Source organism: Sturnus vulgaris, chromosome 3 (assembly GCF_052056855.1).
Source record: "Sturnus vulgaris isolate bStuVul1 chromosome 3, bStuVul1.hap1, whole genome shotgun sequence".
Lineage (NCBI taxonomy): Eukaryota > Metazoa > Chordata > Aves > Passeriformes > Sturnidae > Sturnus > Sturnus vulgaris.
The window spans coordinates 48,065,859-48,086,186 of record NC_142245.1 but is presented as its reverse complement, the minus strand read 5'-3'; the positions used below and the strand labels follow the sequence as shown (position 1 = coordinate 48,086,186).

Here is a 20,328-nt window from a genome sequence, read left to right as displayed (position 1 = left end):
AATCCAAGGTTATTTGCTATAAAATCTAGGACATTCCCTTAATAACGTTGAGTTGCACAGGAAATGTCTGGTCACTTGTGTAACTGTTTGCAAGATATACAAACTCATCAGACTCTGACTCCTAAGTCTTATGACAATAATGCAGTTTCTTCCAGACATGTTCAGTTGCATATCTGATACACATATTGCTCAGCCAAAATGACTTGTTAGTGATTTATTTGGAATATCCAGCCTTTACCATATGACATCACCTCCTCAACTTGATGAAAAAAAGGTTTAGACTGAATTCTTCCCATTAAAAATAATGGGGCAATGGTTTCTTGGTGCCAATATTTACTGATATCAAAGCAAAATATTGTCTTGGTTATTTGTCTTAATTTAGCCCAAACAGTACACAAAGCACAGTGTTCAAAAACAATATGTTCCTTCTTCTAAACCAGATCATCACTTACTAATTGCTATATGATTTTAATGAAAACAGAGGCATGATTCAGTTATGCTTCATAAAAATTATCTCACTATATTTGTTTCTTTTCTTACCCTGATTGATAGAGAGGTCATGTAAAATTACTTTCTTTATCTGCCTTCACACAGAACCTCAGAAAGATTGCTTTTAGAATGTCCATTATACAAAATACAGGAGAATGAGACCCAGATCCTTTGCTAAGTTATGTAAGAAGCAGTTACGTTATGTGTATGTAACTGTATATACACAAGTAGTAAAATATATACTCTCTGTGTCTGTGTGTGTGTATGCCCACACATATATATAATTAATTTTTGTACTTTAACTAAAGCTTACAGATCTCAGTGGTATTTGAACATTCCTAAAATTCAGGTGTTAGATTTGGATATGTTTTGCACAGACGATTCAATATATCTAAATCCAATATGAAATACAGCTTAGCATTAGGGCAAGTTCATGTGAGAACTGATATGCTCAGAGAGAATCTTTTGCTTCTGAGCATGGACCTGGAGGCAGAGAGAGATGTGCCTTACCTTGCTGTGACTTTTGTTCTGTTTAGAAACTCACATGGAAACCCAAGTGTTACAAGCTCAGATAAAGCATCAGAGAAAAATAATTTCAAGCAAGGATTGACATGCGAATACCTAGAAGACTTTGTAAGAACTAGTCTGCTTCCAGCATATCAGAAAAAGAAGACTTGAACCCAGATTTTTACTCTAGGACACATTTGACGATGAATGGAACTGCCCCTTCTCTGTTGCCTTTCCATTGCTTAAGAAACCTTTATCAGAAGTTACAAGTGCATTTTTCTCAGACATTTCTACCACAGCACCCCTTGTTTACAGTCATTCAGCAGATCTTTGCTCCCATCTACACTGGGAAATTTCTCCTCCTGCCTCCTCTTGAGCAGTTTCCATTCCAGGCTCCTGCACCAAGAGGGGTGTGGTGCAATGGGAACCATGGTGTCAGTGGCAAGCACATCAAAACCCATTAATTGATGACTCCTGGACTTCAGTGACTATACCCTGCCCAAACCCTGCCCAAACCCTGCCACACACATCCAAAACTAACTTTTAGCCATAGCTCACACACTGTTATATCTGCGGGGAAGGAGGAGGGAGGATTTCTGCCTGGTTGCCACTAGATGGAGTGAAGCCAAAACTGTAGATTTTATTAGTCTTGATCTGGAAACACATCCTTTCCCTGTATAGGTTTGGGGATTTTTGTTGTTTGGGTTTTTTCCTTAAATAAGTCTATCAAGCTGAGAACCAAGCCTGTCTGGTTCTGGAGGGAGAGAGCCCTGTTTATGTTAGTGTGCTGCTCTGATTCGTAATTTGGGTTCACGCAAAGGATTGATGATATTTGGACTTTCCATGCTGTACACTGGAGAACTGAAGTCAAAACTCCTCAAAGACTGATTCCTTTCTTTGTCTTCCAGTATCCAATTCATTTGAGTAAATAAGGAGTTGCAGCCATGGAAAGGGTGCTTGTGCTGTGACTAAACAGGCACAAAGGTTCTGTCTTTAGGCATCTAAGGTAGATCATTAATATCAGGTGGTGCCAACAACCTTCAAAGAATTTAAGCAATAGTCCATCTTCCTTTTTTCTCTTTCACTCTGTTAGCTCGCCTTTTACACTTGTCCATGCGTGCATCTAAGCTCCCATCCTCTGCTCAACTAATTACAAACGCATAATACATAGAGAAATCAAGAGATATTTCTTCTCAGTGTGCAGTAAATTATCAATCACTGTTTTCACAGCACTGTTGGTCCTCCCCGATGTGCCCAGCATTGCTCTACTCCATCTAGGGGAGTTTGGTTATTGTTTTAAATTGCAGGTGACAATAAGGTAACAGTTATGGTTTCTGAAAATCTAGTACACACAGATGTGTACTTTGCAAAGTGCAGTGCACATTGATTGCTGAGCATACCTACATAAAGTTGTGGGTTTTTTAATTATACCAAATCTGCATATGCCTGAAACAGTTGAAATCCCCAGAAGTCCAAGGGTGTTTTAGGAACTGTTTTACAGAATAGAATAGAATAGAATGGAATGGAATGGAATGGAATGGAATGGAATGGAATGGAATGGAATGGAATGGAATGGAATAGAATAGAATAGAATAGACTAGAATAGAATAGAATAGAATAGAATAGAATAGAATAGAATAGAATAGAATAGAATAGAATAGAATAGAATTACTTGAGTTGGAAGGGACCTACAATGATCCTCTAGTCCATCAGCCTGACTGAGGACTAGCACATATTAAAGGCATTGTCCAGATGCCTCTTAAGCACTGAAAGGGTTTGGGTGTTGAGCACTTCTCTAGGAAGCCTATTCCAGTGTTTGACCACCCTCTCAGTATCTACTAAACTCCTAAGAACTCCTAAGAATTTATTTCCTCCTACATCGTATTTGGCAAGAAAGTTCCTTGAATCTGAATTATAAGCTATTTTTTTACCCTTATTCCTTTTGAAGGTGGAAACATTACTACTTTATAAACTTTGAAGGCCTTCTGTTAAGCAAATGAAAACCTTGCAGATTTCTGCTACTCCTAATATTCTTCTAAATGAGGCTGCTTGCATGTTACTTCTTTTCCACTAAGGGAGGCTCCTTTTTACAGAACTCAGTGATGAAATGATTTAAGGCAATAGCTGCTTAGAAATCCAAACACATCTCATCAAGAGCCTTTTAAAAGAAAATTTTGTTGAGGAATGTTTCTGCTTGAAGAATAATCTTGTATTTTCTCCAGGAAGTTTTGAACAGATTCAGAAAAAATTAGAAACTTTGAAACATTAATGTTTCTACTTTAAATATTCTGTTAGAGTATTTTTCATATTTTTGAGACAGCAATGAAATTACTAAATATAACAGAATGAGAGATTATAAATATCATTATTATTAATTGATTGATATTTTGACGATAAACATAATTTTATTTGAGATTTCGAAACTGATTAGTGGAAATCATGGGACAAAAAAAAAAGGCAAAAAAGTTGACATTTCAATGTAGAGTTCATTAATAGGAAACAAAACCACTGTTTCTGCCTGAAAGAGTCTTTCAACCTCTTTTAGAGAGCTCCCCATGTCAAAGGCTTACCTTCCCATGTTGTGCACGCACACTTTCAAGTCTGCCAGAGTTTAATAGTGAGGGACAGATTCTGAGATCTCAGTTGTGCAAGCAAAGCTGATTTTTTCCATTCCAAGACTGGCATTGAAGTGGATCAGGGCAAGAGCCAGATATTCTTATCATGGACAGGAGAGGAAGAGTGGGCAGGAATACAGAAGAGAAAGAGACAAGGAAATGCATTAGCAATCCAGGCTTGTTGCTTCTGGGACTTCCAGGGGCAAAGGGAAACTGAGTGCAGCTGGGCTGCCTCCAGCCAGGATTATGACAACTTCCCACATCCCAGCTCTTCCTTCAGGGAAGCAGTGGAAACATCAGGTTTAGCCTTCTGGCACATATAGTCTGATTTCTAACCAAAAGCAATGAATTTTTAAGCAACCAAATTTTTCTTACCAACACTTTAAGCTGGATAGAGCTGTCATATCATGACTTCCCAATTAGGAGTATGGCAAGGCTATCCCAAGTACTACAGGGTGTTTTGAAGCAAAAAAGAAAGGGTTCATTAACCCTTCTTCACTAATAATTTTCTGATTATCTCCCTCTTCCTTGAAAATCCTGCTGGAGTATTGTTTGAGTATCACATCTTACGAACATCAGGTACACCAATAGCTCTTGAAATTAGCATAGACTTTCTTTCAGGGCTCTCACACATCTTCTAACGATTCCTCATCCTATTTTCTTCACAATAGCTGGCATCACTGCATTAAAAATGTGCTACAAAGAGGTTTCTAATTATTTGTTGCTTTGATTAAACATTGACTGTAGCCATTAGTATCCAAATACATTTCTAATCTGCATGGGTGGGAGTATCTACAACAACTACCTAACTTCAGTTTCTTAAAAATCACATCAAATAAAAAAGACTTCGTGAGCTTTTTTGAAATTCAATGGAGAGAAAGAAGCATGTTTATAGAGCAAATAATTTCTTCTGATGCCATATGGGAGGCTTTGGTACCAATAACTCAAGGGTTATCTTTTTCCTTCTGACAGTCAAAAAAGAGGGCCTAGGTGACTAACTTAAAGTAGATAATTAATACTTTAGAAGGTAAAATTGTGTCAGGTGAATCCCAACAGCCATGTTGTAACTTTATCTTGCAGTGAAAAATGGGGGTTTGGCAAGCAAAAAGCTCTGTATTGGAATATAGCTATGCATATGTTAATGCATATGTATTTAAATACTAATGAGTCTATCCAAACACCATAAAAGCAAAACTATTATTCTGATAATATTCCAATAATATACTAATTCTTTGCACCAAATATGTTCTTTCCTTTTCCACCTGCCTTCCTATCTCCTCATTGTCTGGAAGACATCACTACCTAAATACAAATACTTGGTATGTGGTCATAGTTTTTTAACTTATTGAAGAAAAACTATTTGGAAACATCTCACTCTCTTCATTGCCTATTGTTTGGCAATGAGAGGTTTAAAATCAGGTTGCTTCCTGCTACTCATCTTGTAAGCTTCAAGTCTTTAGGTAGTTTTGCAGCAGTGAAATACCATTTCATTCTAAGGCTGTAAAGAAAATTGCTTCCTTCACTGTTGTTCAGGCAGGACCACCAAGCAAAGGGGAGAAGAGATCCTGCTGGGGGCTGCACTGGCTGTGCCTGAGGTCAGAGAAGGGGAAAGTGAGTGGCTGCAGCTCATGTGCACACAGTGTTTGCTCCCTATGTGTTTGTGCCTGTGAGCAAGGGAGCCACAGCCTGAGCTCAGGACGGACACAGCTCTGGCAGTGTGTCCTTGCCATTCAAACCTGTTATTCAGCCTGCCCAGTGCTAGGCCTGTCCTTAGTCATGAAGGAAAATTATGCCAGTGAAAGCAATTCTTTTTGATATGGAAAAACGTCAGAAGGGGCTCGGATAAGATTAGAAAAACAATTTCCTTTGCTGACCAAACACAAATTTTAAGCCAGGTCACCAAAGGTGAAATGTCACTACACCAAGTTATGTAGTTTTGACTTCCCAGTTAATCCTTATTTCAAGGTAATGAAACTTAACTGTCAGCTGGAATACCGTGTCCAGCCTCAGTATCTACACCTTCAAAAGGATTTTGAAAAATTGGAAAGCATTCAGGAAACCACTTCAGGAATGCTTTGAGAACTCTTTAATCCAGCAGACAAAGGCATAACAAGATCCAGTATCAGAAAGCTGTGTTTTGAAATATTCAGATTAAAACAAAGGTTATAAAATTGCATAAGCAGGGAAGGATTACATTATCCATCACTGCAAAGTTTTGAATCTAGACTGGCTTATCTTATTAGAAAGATCATCCTTTGCTTAGCTAGAACTATGGATTTGAGTAGAGAATTTCAAGATTTTTAAGATTCCTCTTGGGACTTGATAAGCAATAAGTCAATGTGAAGTAAGGTACTTAATTTCAAGCATTATGTCTCATGTCCTCTCCATTTGAGCATGCACTTAAAAGTTGGTACAATAGCTGCATACCCAAAGGAAAAGCTTTACACAAACTTTGATCTTTGGTTATTTTAAACTATGGTCTTTGATTCTTATACATGAAAAAATACATTGAGGTGTTTTTTGTTGTTTTGTGGGAGGTTTTTTGTTTGTTCTGTTTGGTTAGTTAGTTGGTTTTTTGGGGGGCTTGGTTTGGGAGTTTTTGGGTGGGGTTATTTTGTTAGTTTGTGCTTGTGTGTGTGTCTGTGTGTGTGTGTGTGTGTGTGTGTAGTAGACATGTGAGTTATGGTCCAATCTTAGATATATGTTCAAAGTGCTGGGGAAGAGATGATGCTGCAAACAGTTATAGATAGCAGTTTTTTCTAGGACTCTTTCTTTCCATACTTCTTCAAAGTTCACTTGAAAGTCATGGACTTATCAGATTTGATCAGTATTTAGAGGCACTCAGCTATGTTTTATTAAAAGAATATACTTCAAACCATTCATATTTTCGTTATTTGACATTTTTATTGCAATGGTTACCTGGTATTGTTTATGTTACCTGAGTGGATGAGTGGTCTAACACATCGAGCACAAATACTTGTACATGTGTCTCATCCACAGATGCTTCCTTGAGTAAAATTTCATTACTTAATCAGAATATGAAAAAGCGCATATGCAAAACTGAAATTATTTGAGGTCCTTAAAATCTTCTCTGAGTTCTTTGCACCAGTGCAATGAACTTCCAGAGGAAAGTAGACTGATACATCAGAGACTTGTGATGTTCCCTTCTCTTTTATACATTGTTTTTCTAGGTGCTATGCTGCACCTTTTACCTATAGCTTCTCCATTTCTTTGTATGTAACTTTGTAGTTGTCAAATCCTTCTATCACCAGGGCTTTTTTAGACTTTTCCTTATGTCTGTTTTCTTCCCAACCTGACCACTCCAATTCCAGATTATCCCATTCCCCCAGGCCCTAGATTTAGAAAAGTATGAAAATTGTGAAAATTAGGAGGCATATGTGCACGTCCCCTTGCTCTAGCTACACTATGGAGTTTTGCTCATCTGAAGTCCATTTTTCCACTGCAGATGTCCAGGGCACCTGGATGAAGCATATGGTACTTTATGACATGAGGTAATATTCTCACTATGTGTACCCACAGCACTTCAGGAGCTGCAAAAGTCCTAACATTTATCACTAAATCTTTTTGAATTTTCTTGTGTTTAGAGGGAATAGCACTAAGTCTGCCCTCTTATATAACATTTAATCAGACAGTGATGGTATTGAAAGCAGACCTGTAGACATGTTTATATATTCAGAAGTTTGTTTGTTTACTTCTAACTATGTAAGCTGGCTTGCTAGGAGCAACATACACCTCCCTTTTCAACTAAAGGATTCATGAGGTTGTTAAATGAAAGTACAGATATAGGACTAGAATAAAAATAACTACGGGGTGCATTGCCTTCTGGTTTCTAGAGTGATTTAAGTGGTCTAATCTTGTTTCATTAGCCTGTGAATTTCTCCTTATTCCTACCCAGGCTTACCATTATATATAGAAAAGTGGATTATTCAGATCTTAAATAGCATGGCATGAAAAGAGAGATAAGTATGAATGGCAGTACTGTCATTTTTAACTTGCTGAAGATCCTTAAGTACTTTGCAGCTGGAAGCTTTATAAATACTTAGTTGTAATCAAATACATCATTTAGAGAAAGTACAGTGCTTTTCCACACGCAGTGTCAAGCACTCATGACAGCTGCTGCAGACCCTGTGAAATAATAAACATCTCTGCAATGCCTGGACTGCTCTGTGCTCTAGATGGATGAGCCCCTTCTGATCCCTGCATAATTTAACATAAATTAAAATAGATAGCATATTTTATCACTTATTGATATAGAAATGGATAAGCATTTATGTGAACAGTAAGACACCTCATTATCAAATCTTATTATCAGATTTAAAAATTACCAGTGTTAGGTATAGCTACCTGAAGCACCCTACCCTTTGATGTCCTTTACTCTAGTATTTTTTTTGTAGTTTTGCTCTTTTATCAGTATGAACGTGACATTGTACCTTTGTGGTAAAGGACAAAGTCAGCTCAAATCCAAAATATTTCTAGCCTCTTCGAGAAGAGAAAAAGACAAATCTTTATTTAATTTTTCCTTAAATTCACTCTCTTTAAATGTTCTCTCTTTACATACATAATTTTTATTGCATTACACACAGTACTTGGGATCATGTTTTATTTAAAAGAAGACTTCATAGTGAATCCGCCCGCATCTGACAAAGATCTCTTAATAACTAGCAACAAAAAAAGAAGGACTGAAGGAATTAAGAAACAATGTGCTATATTAGTTACACAGCATATATCTCTCAAAGTTTAACTGGATACTTTAGTCAGAAATGGACAGACATTGTTGTATGACTTTAGGATCAAAGAGAAGGAAAGAATTCCATCATTCACATAGAGTCAATGAATGAAGCATTAACTGTGCATAAATTCTATAAAACTGGCCAGGTAAATTAATAAAACTTGGCAAAAATAATTCAATTCATGGTCAAATTTTACAATTAAAACAAGTTGGTGCTGCTCAAACTCGTACATTCCACTTAAAAATACACATAAATATTCCTAGATTTCCAGCAAATAGAAGATTCTACTTGTTCTGGACAAATCTCAGTCCCATTCTGTTTCATGCAACACAATGTATGGTTTTGTAGTGATACAACTTTTTTTGAAGTTATTCAGTTTTCATGGAGTCTGATCACATCTATTTATTGCCTATTATGCGAAAAGCCTCTTAAGAAAATTACTGAGAATCATAAAATGTTAATGGAAGGGACCCTAAATATCACCTAGTCCCAACCTCACGTGCCATGGGCAGGGACAGCTTTCACTGGACTAGGTGCCCAAGGTCTTGTCCAACCTGGTCTTAAGTACTTGCCTGAGCTGGGGCATCCACAACCTTCCTGGGCAACCTGTTCTGGTATTTTACCACCCTCACTATAAAGAATTTCTTCCTAATACCTAACCTTTTCTCCCCTAATTTTGTTTGCAACCATTATTCCTTGTTCTATTGCTAGAGTTCCTGATGAAGAGCCCCTCAACAGTTTCCCTGTAGGCCCCCTTTAGACACTGGAAGGTTGCTGTGAGGTCTCACACAACCTTCTCTTCTCCAGGATGAACAGCCCAAACTCTCTCATCCAACTTTTGAGGGAAGTTTCTCCAGTTCTCTTAACAACTTCATGGCCCTCCTCTGGACTTGCTCCAACTGTTCCATGTGCTTATGCTGGGGACACCAGAAATGAACACAGTACTCAAGGTGGAGTGTCACAAGAACAAAGTAGAAAGGGAGAATCACCTCCATCAACCTGTGACCAGACTCCTTATGATGCAGCCCAGGATTCCATTGGAGAATCTTTCTGGGTTGCCAGCGCACATTGCTGGTTTATGTTGAGTTTTTCATCAACCATCACCCCCAAGTCCTTCTCCACAGAACTGCTCTCAATTACTTTTCTGCCCAGCCTGGAGGTACACCTGAGAGTGTTCTGACCCAGGTGTAGGACCTTGCACTTTGCTTTGTTGACCTCAATGAGTTTTGCATCAGCCTATCTCTCAAGTGTGTCAAGGTCCTTCTGGATGGCATCCCTTCCCTCCAGCATGTCGGCTGCCACTCAGTGACGCCACTCAGCTTGGTGCATCAGTGAAATTGCTGAGGGTGCACTCAATCCCACTGCCCATATTGACAGCAAAGGTGTTGGACACAAAAGGATCTAGACCAGGCATTATGTTTTCAAGGGCTTGCAGAAACAGCCATATGTGGCAAATGTTATATTATATGATATTCTGTGCTCTGTCACCTTATCACCTAATTCAGAAGCAGCTTAGTGTTATTTCTTCATAACAATTAGCTGACATGTTCATAATACATTTGAAATATTGAAGAGGATACTATCTTTTTTTTTGAACTGATGGTTTCAGTTAAACGCTTGTGTATTTCCCAAAACATCCAGTGCTAATCACTATTAGTGAGATATATTTGGGTTTAATTAAAATATCAATTTAAATTGTGCCGTGTGATATTAATATAACAAGGGAAATTAACTTCTGCCTTGTGTGATGCAGATATTAAATTGTTATCACATGTACTCCATCCTCAACATATCCCTGCCACTTAAAATCTGCCCCGCAATCAGAAGGAACCACCTATCATTTTATTTGTTTGATAGGAGCATCTTCTGCTGCTTGGGGTGGGGGTAGGCTCTGTTTGCTTTGGGCCACTCAAACATCTTCCACAACCTGCTTGCTCTATTTTAGTGAGGAAGAAGGTGCTTGTTAAGTTCAAAGGAGACATGTACTCAGTCATGGACAGTGATGTACTGCTTCAAGAGCAGTACCATAAGAAAGCCTGAAGTGCAAAAGAGATGGATCATTCCTTACAAAGTGTAACAGTGACAGCAGGCTGAGAATTGTCCTTTCCTCTTCTTCAGAGCTGCTGTGACATGAGATTCACAAACAAGGACAATATGTTGCTTTTTGTGAATTTCTTCTCCTTTGCGACATGATGCAACTAACTAGGCTTCTTTCATCTCCAAAGTTCTGAATGATTTTTCCTCTGAAACACTAGAGATTTGAAACACTTCAAAATGCAAGAAGCTAAAGCAAGAAACTGGGGCATGTTATATGAGGATACAATAATTACAGCTGGATTATAGACCAGATTTTGAGAGGAAAACCACCAGGAGATGAAGAACTAAAGTGGAGTAAGGATAATACACTAGCTGATGCAGCTGGAGAAAAACTCCCCCCAAATTCTGAAACTGTGAATTTTACTTTTTCTCCCTTTCAAGTTGCATGTTTGGGAGTAGAGGGAGACATCACACAAAAAGCACCAGTTTTAAGAATCTCACTCAACACGTTTTCATGAAAGAAATTAACCAGAGACCCTGTTAATTACTCACAGTTCTTGGAAGAAGCTATACTGGCTGCCTTCCTGGTTCCACACATACTGCCTTTATTAGGCGTTATACAGCAAGTGAATCATACATGACAGAGCTAGTCTGGCTCTAATATTTTGAGGTTATCTGGTCCTATTTACTGATGTTCCCTAGAGATCCAGATGTCCCCAAAGCCCCTCAAGGCAGAGAAGAATGAAGAGGACTCATCTCAAATGGACTTCTGTTCTCTGCTACTCATCTCTCTTCTTTGTCTAGATAATATCGCAATCCAACCAGAGAAAATAGAGAAGGAGTGGAGATTAACTGGTAACTTAATTCATTCATTTCAACCCAGATTTTGGCAGGATTGTCTGCTCTAAAATGAGTAAAACATCGTCAAAACAGGGTAAAAGAGTGTCTAAGGTTAATTTAGAGAAGGGGAATGACAGACTTCAGAGATGTTAACAACATTTTTTTCTGTTGTCACTGAAAGTTGTTATAAGCAAAAGTCTAGATCAGTCATAAAGCATATGAAACAGGAAACATAGGATATGTGTGATGCTTTGGCACATGAAATCACTGCTTTCATTCTAGATAAGCAGTTTTTGAAGGATTCTGGGTAGCTCAGGTTCCTCAAGTTATTTTTGAGAATTGAAAGGTTTTGTAAAGTGTTCACGACTTAATGAACCACAGCTTTAAAGGTAATGTGGAGAGGCACTTTTGACAATCATATCCTGAGAGAGGACCAGTGAATATTTACAAACCCATTCTGTCTTAAAAGGGAATTATAATTTCATACCCTTCTCCCTCCCTCTGCTTTTTTCTTTCTGTTCTTCACTAGTTATCCCTTTTCTTATTATCATCCCCTGAAAAACAGTATGGCAGCATTTTATATAAAATCTTTATCAGTCAAAGTTGGAATCATCCCCAGAGTAGAAAAAAATTCTAATCAAGGAGAAATTTACTTCAAGTAGGTCCTGCGTAGACTAATCTTATTTTATCTGGTAAACTGAATTTGTGAGCCTTCTGGAGACTTTTCAAAGGTAGATGTTTGAGGAGAAATTATTTCCTCTCAGAGAACAAACAAAGGAGAAACAAGTTTCAGCTACCTAAAGCCTGAATACCTGGAGCACACAGATGGGCTCAGGGCATCAGGATAGCTCAAATGAAATTTTTATAAGAATGAAGTGAAAGAAGCTAAAGAAAGGTGATAGCACTTTCTTTTCCTTCCAAGGCGTGCACAGAGTAATTTAGATTTGAAGTCAGGCAATACTAAGAATGTTTCATTCATGATAATTGTGAAATACAGAGATGGCATTTTTGCAAAGAACGTATTTATCCATGTTAATGAAGTTCTTTATTGGGGGTTTTATGAAGTATTTACTCATGTTCTGGGATGGGATGTTGCCCTGTCTAGGTAGAGACATATTTTAGAGTTGTTTTTCACATAGCAAAGATAAAGTACTGAAGAAAACAGGATCAAAATTACTGCTGCTTAGAGTGCTTTCCTGGCTTGAATCCACAATGTTAGAAAGAACTCCGAACTAAAAAACAGGTGCACTATGTCCGAAGGCATTTAGGTGCCTAATTGTCTGTGAAAACAGTACGAGCCGTTGAAGATCTTGACAAGTGTGATTTATCTTGCAGGGACGCCACATTCTCCTGCATTCTTGCATCTTCTCCTAAGGCACGACCCAACGCTGCCCATGCGACCTCCCCCAGCGGCGGCTGAATTATCGCGCAGATAAGCCACGTGCCAAATGTTCTGCGTCAACAGTGGGACCTCGTGTTTTGTAGCTCCCATTCAGGAAGGTGGCTTTGAACGGAAGTTATTAAGGAGCCACAAGTGGAATACTTGTGCTAAGTGAGTGTAGCTGGGGCGGGTCCAGCCACTGAAACTGAAGAAACTCAAGACTGACTCAGGAGTCAGTCACCAAGGACAGACCAGCCCAAGGCTCCAGACGGAAATGCACCTAGGAAAAAACTGAGAAATCAGGGCTACGTCAAACCAAAGAGCAAATCAAGAGCAAGGTCAGGAATTCAAAGAGCTTGCCCTGGAATTTGTGGATAAACCTGAGCTAGGAGTAGAACAAGACAATGAACGTTAGTTGAGAGGCAGGAACCATGAAGAAACAAAGGGGTATTTGTATGGCAGTGAAACCAGTTTGTGGGACTGTACCTGAAACAGAAACATCCCTTGGACAGTCAGGAGTCTCAGGACACCAATCTCCCAAGAGGATATTAAGTTAGCTATTGGCTGCAGAGCTTGACTGGTTACTCAAGGCCTAAGAGAGGAGGATGTGTGTGTAACCTGACACAAATGATCAGTTTGTTCAATCAGTGCAGATATGTCAATTTGCAAACAGGAATAATTCATATAATCACCAATGTGGCCACCAGATCTCCCAGGTTTCTTCTCTTCTGATTTATGTAACTGTGGATTGTGTCTTGGGGCAGGAATGAGGTTGGAGTATGTGACTGACAGTACCATCTCTCTCAAGCCTCCCTTGGCTCTGGGGCTGTGCTACAGCCCTTCGTGCTCTGCAGGCACTCCTGCCAGATGTGCTCACAGATCAAGACAAGCTCTGTGTTCAGGGCTGCAAAGCAGAACAGTTTCTGTAGTGGCAGTGACAAAGACACAGTCCTTGCTGTGAAGGAGATGGGCACCAGTTGTTTGTGTTTTGTCTCAGTGTGAGACAAAAGACATGGATTACAGTCGTTCCTGAAGTGTGGCCACATCAGTAGAATGTACTCATTAAATCTGTAGATTGAAAGTAGGTATAGGCTTCAACATCTTGCTGAATTAATGGCTCTGTAATTGCCAGAGGACATTAAAAGGTTAGTCTGTTAGTTTAACTACAGCATACAATAGAAGTCAGGCACTCACAGTGGAGGAAAGATGCAGCAATATCAATACAAATGTGCTTTACAGTGATATTACTGGACAAATGCTATCTGCAGAATAGAAGTATTTTAGTTTTTAAAAAACAAAAAACTGCATAACTAAAGTATTTTTAAGGGCATAAAATTCTAGTTGTAGACCACATCAAAGAATAAATATGCCGTGTACTTTCAATGTCAGATCAAGACCCTTTGCAGTTTCTCACTAACCAAACTGTAAAAAAAAAAGAAAAAAGTTGTTTAGAATCCAAAATGTCTCATTTTGCTTACTACTATATATGTGAAATAAATATGTGGGGAAAACAGTCATTGATCAAACAGAAAATGAAACATTTTTGGTTTAAAACTAAAGCCCATAATGAGAAAATAAAAATTATTTATGAAGTCAAACGACTTTTAAATCTTTAAATTCCCCACATACCTTCTGGGATTATAGTAACCTGTGGAAGGTCATTATAGTTATAAGGGAAAAGATTAAATAAGCACTTAAGCAGACATAAATAAAACAGACAGGTTAAAAGCTATTAAATTGAACAAGACTAGAAGGAAACTTATCAGTGCTGTAAAGGAATCCAAACACAGAAGGAAACAAACACAATGTTGAAAATAGCTAATGGGAAGTAGCAACTCTGGAAGTACAAAATCTTATTAAGTCCCAAGTCATCTATACCAAAGAAAGTTATTGGTCTGTAAGGAGGAGTATGATGAATATATTACAGGAAAACTCCTGTAATGTGTTTAGAGCTTTTTCCCCCAAATAACACATAGCAGGATATAAAATTTGCATTAAAATTATAAGACAATATGATTGAAAATTAGAAGGAAGCCTTCTAGAAGGAAGGGAACAGCCTGCTATGATGTTTGCTTCAGCCAATGCTCAGCTGAAGGGCTGTATTCCTTCCTCTGACACAAATAGCCATCTGTTGAGGGAGAAAAACAGGAGGCTGAAAAAAGGCCTTGAAAATGGAGTCTGCATTCTTCCCAGAAAAAAGTCAAAGTACAGACAGGCAACACTTTCTGACTTAGGAAATACTGAAAGAAAGTGTATATGTATATGTATATGTATATGTATATGTATATGTATATGTATATGTATATGTATATATTTGAGCCAGTCATTTGGATCAGGAGCATGCAGGGAGAGAGATGCCTGTGACAGAGGTGTCGGGGGGGTGATGGAGGTGCAGTGGCTGCTGTGTCTCTTAGGCCATGGCTGGAAATGTAACTTGGTCTCTAAACCAGCAATTTCATTTCTCCGGGGAAAAATAAATCGGCAACATGTGACGGAAAAACGTATAATAAAAAAGAAACAGGATCTTTTAGTTATTCTTGGGAGGTAACTAAAGTTCCAGAGGTGTCATTGAATTCACTGAGGGATGGTTTTGCTAATAAAGCTTTTAAAATGAGAGATCGATTATACTCCAAGTATGGATATTTCTAAATATGTCTGGGTTTATATATTTCTCAATATTTCTATTTTTATTTTTCTGACTTTTGCCTGTACAAAATATAAACCAAACCATACTTAACTAGTTCTGTATGCCCCAAAGAGACAAAAGCATGCATGCTTTATAGGGAATGAAAAATAACATACCATTTTGTAGGAAAAAAATTAATTAAATAGAGAATCAACTAGAAATGGTATGGAGGTCACCATTAAAAATGTACATACCGGTGTCATGCAAAGGTATCTCTGCAACTTCATTCTCTGCTTCAAATGCTTCAATCTGCCAAATTTGGATAAATAGTGACTTAATGGCATCTGATGTAGCAACAGGCATAGATGCTGCTTAATTCAACAGCATCAGTTAAATGCAGGTCATTGAATTAAGAGTGCATCTGTTATAACTCATCATTTTGTTCTCCCTAATTTTAATAAGCAATTTTGCCAGCATGCTTACTGGAAATATTACAACATCTTCCTGCACTGAGAAAACCCACAGGACCTATTTATCTGGTTCAAGTGTATATTGTTTAAACAGAGGGTCAAACCAAAGGCTTGCCATTTTGCCCAGAAGACAGGTCTGAGATCTGCCTTAAGATTACGGCACATCTGCAGGAGGGAGAATACTTTTCTACAGGTCACTTAAGTCATCCTGAGCAAAAGGAATACCAACAGCAAAGATGCACCAAGGAATGACCACAGCCGCTGAGAGTGAATAACCTGAGATTCAGCATGAGAAAGCATCCTGATTCTATTTTCTGTGCATGCCAAAATTTGACGTGTAGTTAACCCAGCTGGGGCTAGGAGCCCAAACAACGTAAGAAAAGCAAACTCAACTCAGGCAAAGAATGCTTTGTCCTACCTCTGATTTAGCCCTCAGGTGATCAAACACTGCATGCTTTTAATTTTACTAGCTAAGGATATTTTTTTAAATGTTCAGAGAACAAACGTGTCTGAATATTGAGCATGACACAAAATGTCATGAATGCTTAAAGTTGCGGGTCCTTCAGCTCACGGAGGAAGATGCGAAGGGAAGGAGGGTGTTTTGTCAGACCCACGGTGAGAATGTCCCTACATAAACAAAGGGCCCGGGATTGGACGTCGTCTTAGGCAAGGGGGGAGCGGGAGGGTGTGCGGGGGAAAGAGCGGAGCCGGCTGTGCCCGCCAGGTTGGGAAGGCGGCGGGCGGCAGGGAGGAGCGGGGCGGCGGGGAGCGGAGCGTGGGGCGGCGGAGGGGAGGCGGGCGGGAGGCGGCGGGCGGGCAGGCCGGTGTGAGCTGTTTGGCCACCGGAGCCAATCGAAAGCGGGGCCTTGATCCTCTCCTCGGGCAGTGGCTGCGCCGAGCCAGTGCCGCGCTCCCCGCAGCCGTCGGGACCGGCACAGCCGCCTCGCTCTCTCCGCGCACCGCTGGCTCCACCGAGCGCCTATGGGCATCTGCAGCCGGCCAGGGCTTCGCACCACCGCCACCGGCAGCAGCGGCAGCGGGCGGCGACCGCCACCGCGCTTCATCGCCCCTTGGGATCTATAGCCGGCGGACGGAGCGCGCTGCGGACCCTTCTCCGCCTCCGTGCAGGTATGGGGCGGCCGGGGGCGCCCAGCGCCCTGACCCGGCACCGCTCCTCTCGTGGCCGGCTCGCTCCCTTCCTCCTCCCCTGCCCTCCTACCGCCCCTCCGGGGACAGGCGGCGGGGCCCGCGGGCGCGGTGGCGGTGACAGCGCGGGGCCTCCCGCAGCTCCCGTCCCGCAGCTCCCGTCCCGCAGCCCTGGTCCCGCTCCTCGCCCCCTGCCCGGTCCGGCCCGACCCGGCTCGGGGCTGCGGCGTGTCCGAGCCCTCGCCGCCCGCGGGGCGCTCGCAGGGCAGGGAGCGGGATCAGCGAGAGCGGCGCCGAGCTCCGGCTGCCTTGCTCGGAGCGCCCTGGGAAGTTACCTGGATGGCCAGGTCCCCCAGCCTTTGGAGCGTCGCGCGTCGCGTCCCCACGCTCCCTCCCAAAGGAAAAAAGAAGACAAACCAGAAAAAAAAATCAGCTCGTGCTTGAAACCTGTGCCCCTTTGTACCTTTCTTTCTTTGCTTTGGGTTAATGATGGTTTGTGATTATGAAACCCCACGAGGGATCAGCTCCAAGAGCGAATAGCATTACTTTAAGTCATGACTTGGAAATATACGTGTGTGTATACAGACACTCTTTTTTGTTTTTTTACCTTGAACTTGAGCATTATACAAACCCATGTCTGTCTCACACGGAGCTCCTCATTGACTTTCTGCTAAAGTTAAGGAAATATTTGTGCTTCCACAGGTCTTGCAGAATTGGAGGCACAGGTCTTATAAAAAATTGCGGTGGCATTTGGCTGAACAGCTCTTATTTTTAGCATGCTATTGTGAAAGTGGTTATATAACTTCTGGTGGATTTTTGAGGACAAAATTAACAGCTCGTAACAAGTTAAACCTCTTTTTTTTTTTTTTTTTTTTTTTTTTTTTTTTTTTTTTTCTTTCTCTGAAAGAGGATAAATAAACAGAATGAAATCCCAGTGAGTAGAGTCAGGTGAACTTCAGCCCAACGACAGAGATTTCCTGAGAAAAAGCCCCAGGTTATGAATCCTACAGCCCTCTCAACAATCATGAAGCAGCAGGTGCAAGACCAAGCAATGTCAGAGCCCTAATTAGGAAGTCGGTTATCAGGCTGCTTCAAGGCTGTTTCTTGCTAAACCAGGGTGAAATCAGCAAGCACTTCAGAATCTTATGTTCCCACTCGTGCCAACACAATACAGGTGCTGTGTTTCCTTAAGGAATTAGATTGTTTTGTGAACTTCAGGAAGTGCGCACAGCCTGAAGTCTATGCTTATAATACTTGGTGTATTTTAATGCAGATGCTTCACTTGCAAAACTTGGTTCCTGCTTCTCAGGCTGGTCTTTCTTCATTACTTGCAAAAATTAAAGAAGACTGATAGCCTAAGATTTTTAAAAATCGCTTCAAAAAAGTAACTGTGTGGAACAGCAGGGTGCCTACATTGAGAGCCAGGACGTGAGGGTGCTGTGACAGTGTTTCAGGCTCTGAGCAAGTGGTCTCTCTCTCACTTTTGTTGTATGGTCCTTGTGAACTGCTGTCATCCAGGTGAAGTCCTAAGTTCTAAATATTTGTGATCACTGTGCAGCTGAAAAGAGAGGACTTGTTTGCAAAATCTCTCTCTGTTTTAGGATGAGTGAGAAACCTAGCAAGTAGGATTTTGCCTCCTCACCTTTCTTGTAGCCCGCTGTTCAGGCAGAGCTCTTGTGTGCGGGGAGGAGGCGTGCCTCGTAGCAGCAAATTTTGCTCAGTCTTCATTGCAGTATGATAAGTAAGGGAAAGATGCGTCAGTGAAAAGCATCAGTAAGACCCCCACAAGAGTGCCACAAAAATAAATATTGCTAACTCAAGATTTTGAACTGATTTGTTTTGCTGAAATATATTATTTTTTAATCTTTCGAATAGACAGTGCCTGACTTTCAATGGGGAATAGAACAAATGTTTGAAAAGCTGAAGAATTTAACTGTGGAGATTTTTGTTTTTCGTTTCATAGTACCAGGTGAGGGTAAAAATTAATATCTGAAGTACCCACTGAACTGCATCAATAAATTAGAAAATGCTTTGTTTCAATCACCTTTTGTCAATGTTTATGAAAGTGCTAATCTCAGAGATCTAGATCATCTTCTGTAATAAATAGTCCTGTTTGAGTTTTGTTTAATGGATCTGGTAACTGGTTTATTGTGACACTATTGCTAAAATAATAAAATAATTCTAATCCAATAATCAGAAACTGATAAATTCCAGTTTGGGATTGGTACAGTGGTATTTACCAATTTCTGATCTGGAGTTAGAATTGTTTCAATAAGCAGTTCCAAATTACTGGATAAGAATAGAGTGGTTCAAGCTACTGTGCAGACTTTTTGACATCTGAAGAGTATCTTAAAGAGTAGCACAAAGAAGTCTTTCCCTCTGCTCGAAGCTGCTCTCAGGTGTTTTTGTGCATTTATAGAGTTGTGGTTCATGTCAGGAGTGGGCTTTTGATGCCCATCCTTCAGTTGTTCCACTTACTGCCCATCTCCATATACCTCATGGTGGGCCAGTTGGATTCCTTTAAGATGAATCCAGACTAAAAGATGTGCTAGAGTTTTGCTGGAAATACGATCCATAGGACCAGCTCTAGCATGAAGTAAAACCCTCTAAAATACATACAGTGTCTTCTGTGCCTATCTATTTTGCTGTGCCTGTCAGTTCCTGTTGGGCTGTGCTAGTTGCTACAGTGAACCTGGTCCATTTGCAGCATGCTGTTGCTGAGGTACCACGCAGTCTGAAGCACATACTAGCCTGCTTTCCCAGGGATGTGGGCTAGTCCCTGCTTCTTGCCTCATTGCTCAGGTATCTGCTACCAAAAAACCTCCTGGCTCAGCTGGAAAGCACAGCCTGCAACCAACCGGGGCTGTCCTGCTGAGATCTCTTCAGTTCAAAATGAAGATGAGGCCAATTTTTTTTTCTAGTCTGGCATGTGATAGCAGACTAGTTTTTTAAGTGGGAACTGTGGATAGCGTAGCCTTAGTGTAGCTTGTGTTGGGTGTGGACACAGAAGTTGCGTTTAGGAGAGGACAGCTGGTTCTTCACGGTTGTTTGCCTGTCACTCGCCATAGCCCTTCTGCGAATAAAGGTCCATAAGGCTGTTTATATTCCTCTTTGTGTTTGGGAGTGGTGAGAAATGTTGGCTTGAAACTTTAAAACTCTCATTTAGAAATGCTGCACTGTGTTCCCTTGGTCAGCATCGTGGCTGACTGCATCTCCCACAGGGCACCAGAGGTATTGCTTGGGAAGAGATCCCACCTGAGGGGATAGTTCCTGGGTTCCAGCACATGATGAGAATCACGCTCTGATCCTGGAGTCTAGTTGCCTCAGGCAGGGGGCAGTGTTTAAGGGGAGATGTTTAACATGTTTTAATCAAGCTTGAAGTTTTAAGTGGAAGTTTCTAAACCTTTTTTCTGCAGTTTTCTGTAAAGGGAAAAAATTTCCGTTCTCTCTTTTTTGGTGATTTGGC

The 20,328-nt window shown here is 40.5% G+C and overlaps 2 protein-coding genes across 3 annotated transcripts in view; both read left to right on the top strand.

The window, feature by feature from the left end:
- The window catches only part of RGS7 (regulator of G protein signaling 7), a 276,991-nt gene extending 261,738 nt beyond the window's left edge, over positions 1-15,253 (top strand). Inside the window, exon 17 of the mRNA XM_088161576.1 lies at positions 12,575-15,253. Within this exon, the coding sequence (XP_088017702.1) occupies positions 12,575-12,613 (39 nt within the window). The 3' untranslated portion in view covers positions 12,614-15,253. The remainder of the gene's footprint in view (positions 1-12,574) is intronic.
- A 1,305-nt stretch (positions 15,254-16,558) lies between these two features.
- The window catches only part of GREM2 (gremlin 2, DAN family BMP antagonist), a 40,149-nt gene continuing 36,379 nt past the window's right edge, over positions 16,559-20,328 (top strand). Inside the window, exon 1 of one of the 2 annotated variants that reach the window (XM_088161552.1) lies at positions 16,559-16,844. The gene's annotated coding sequence lies outside the window, so the exon portion shown is untranslated. The remainder of the gene's footprint in view (positions 16,845-20,328) is intronic. The other variant, XM_088161550.1, reaches the window with a different exon arrangement.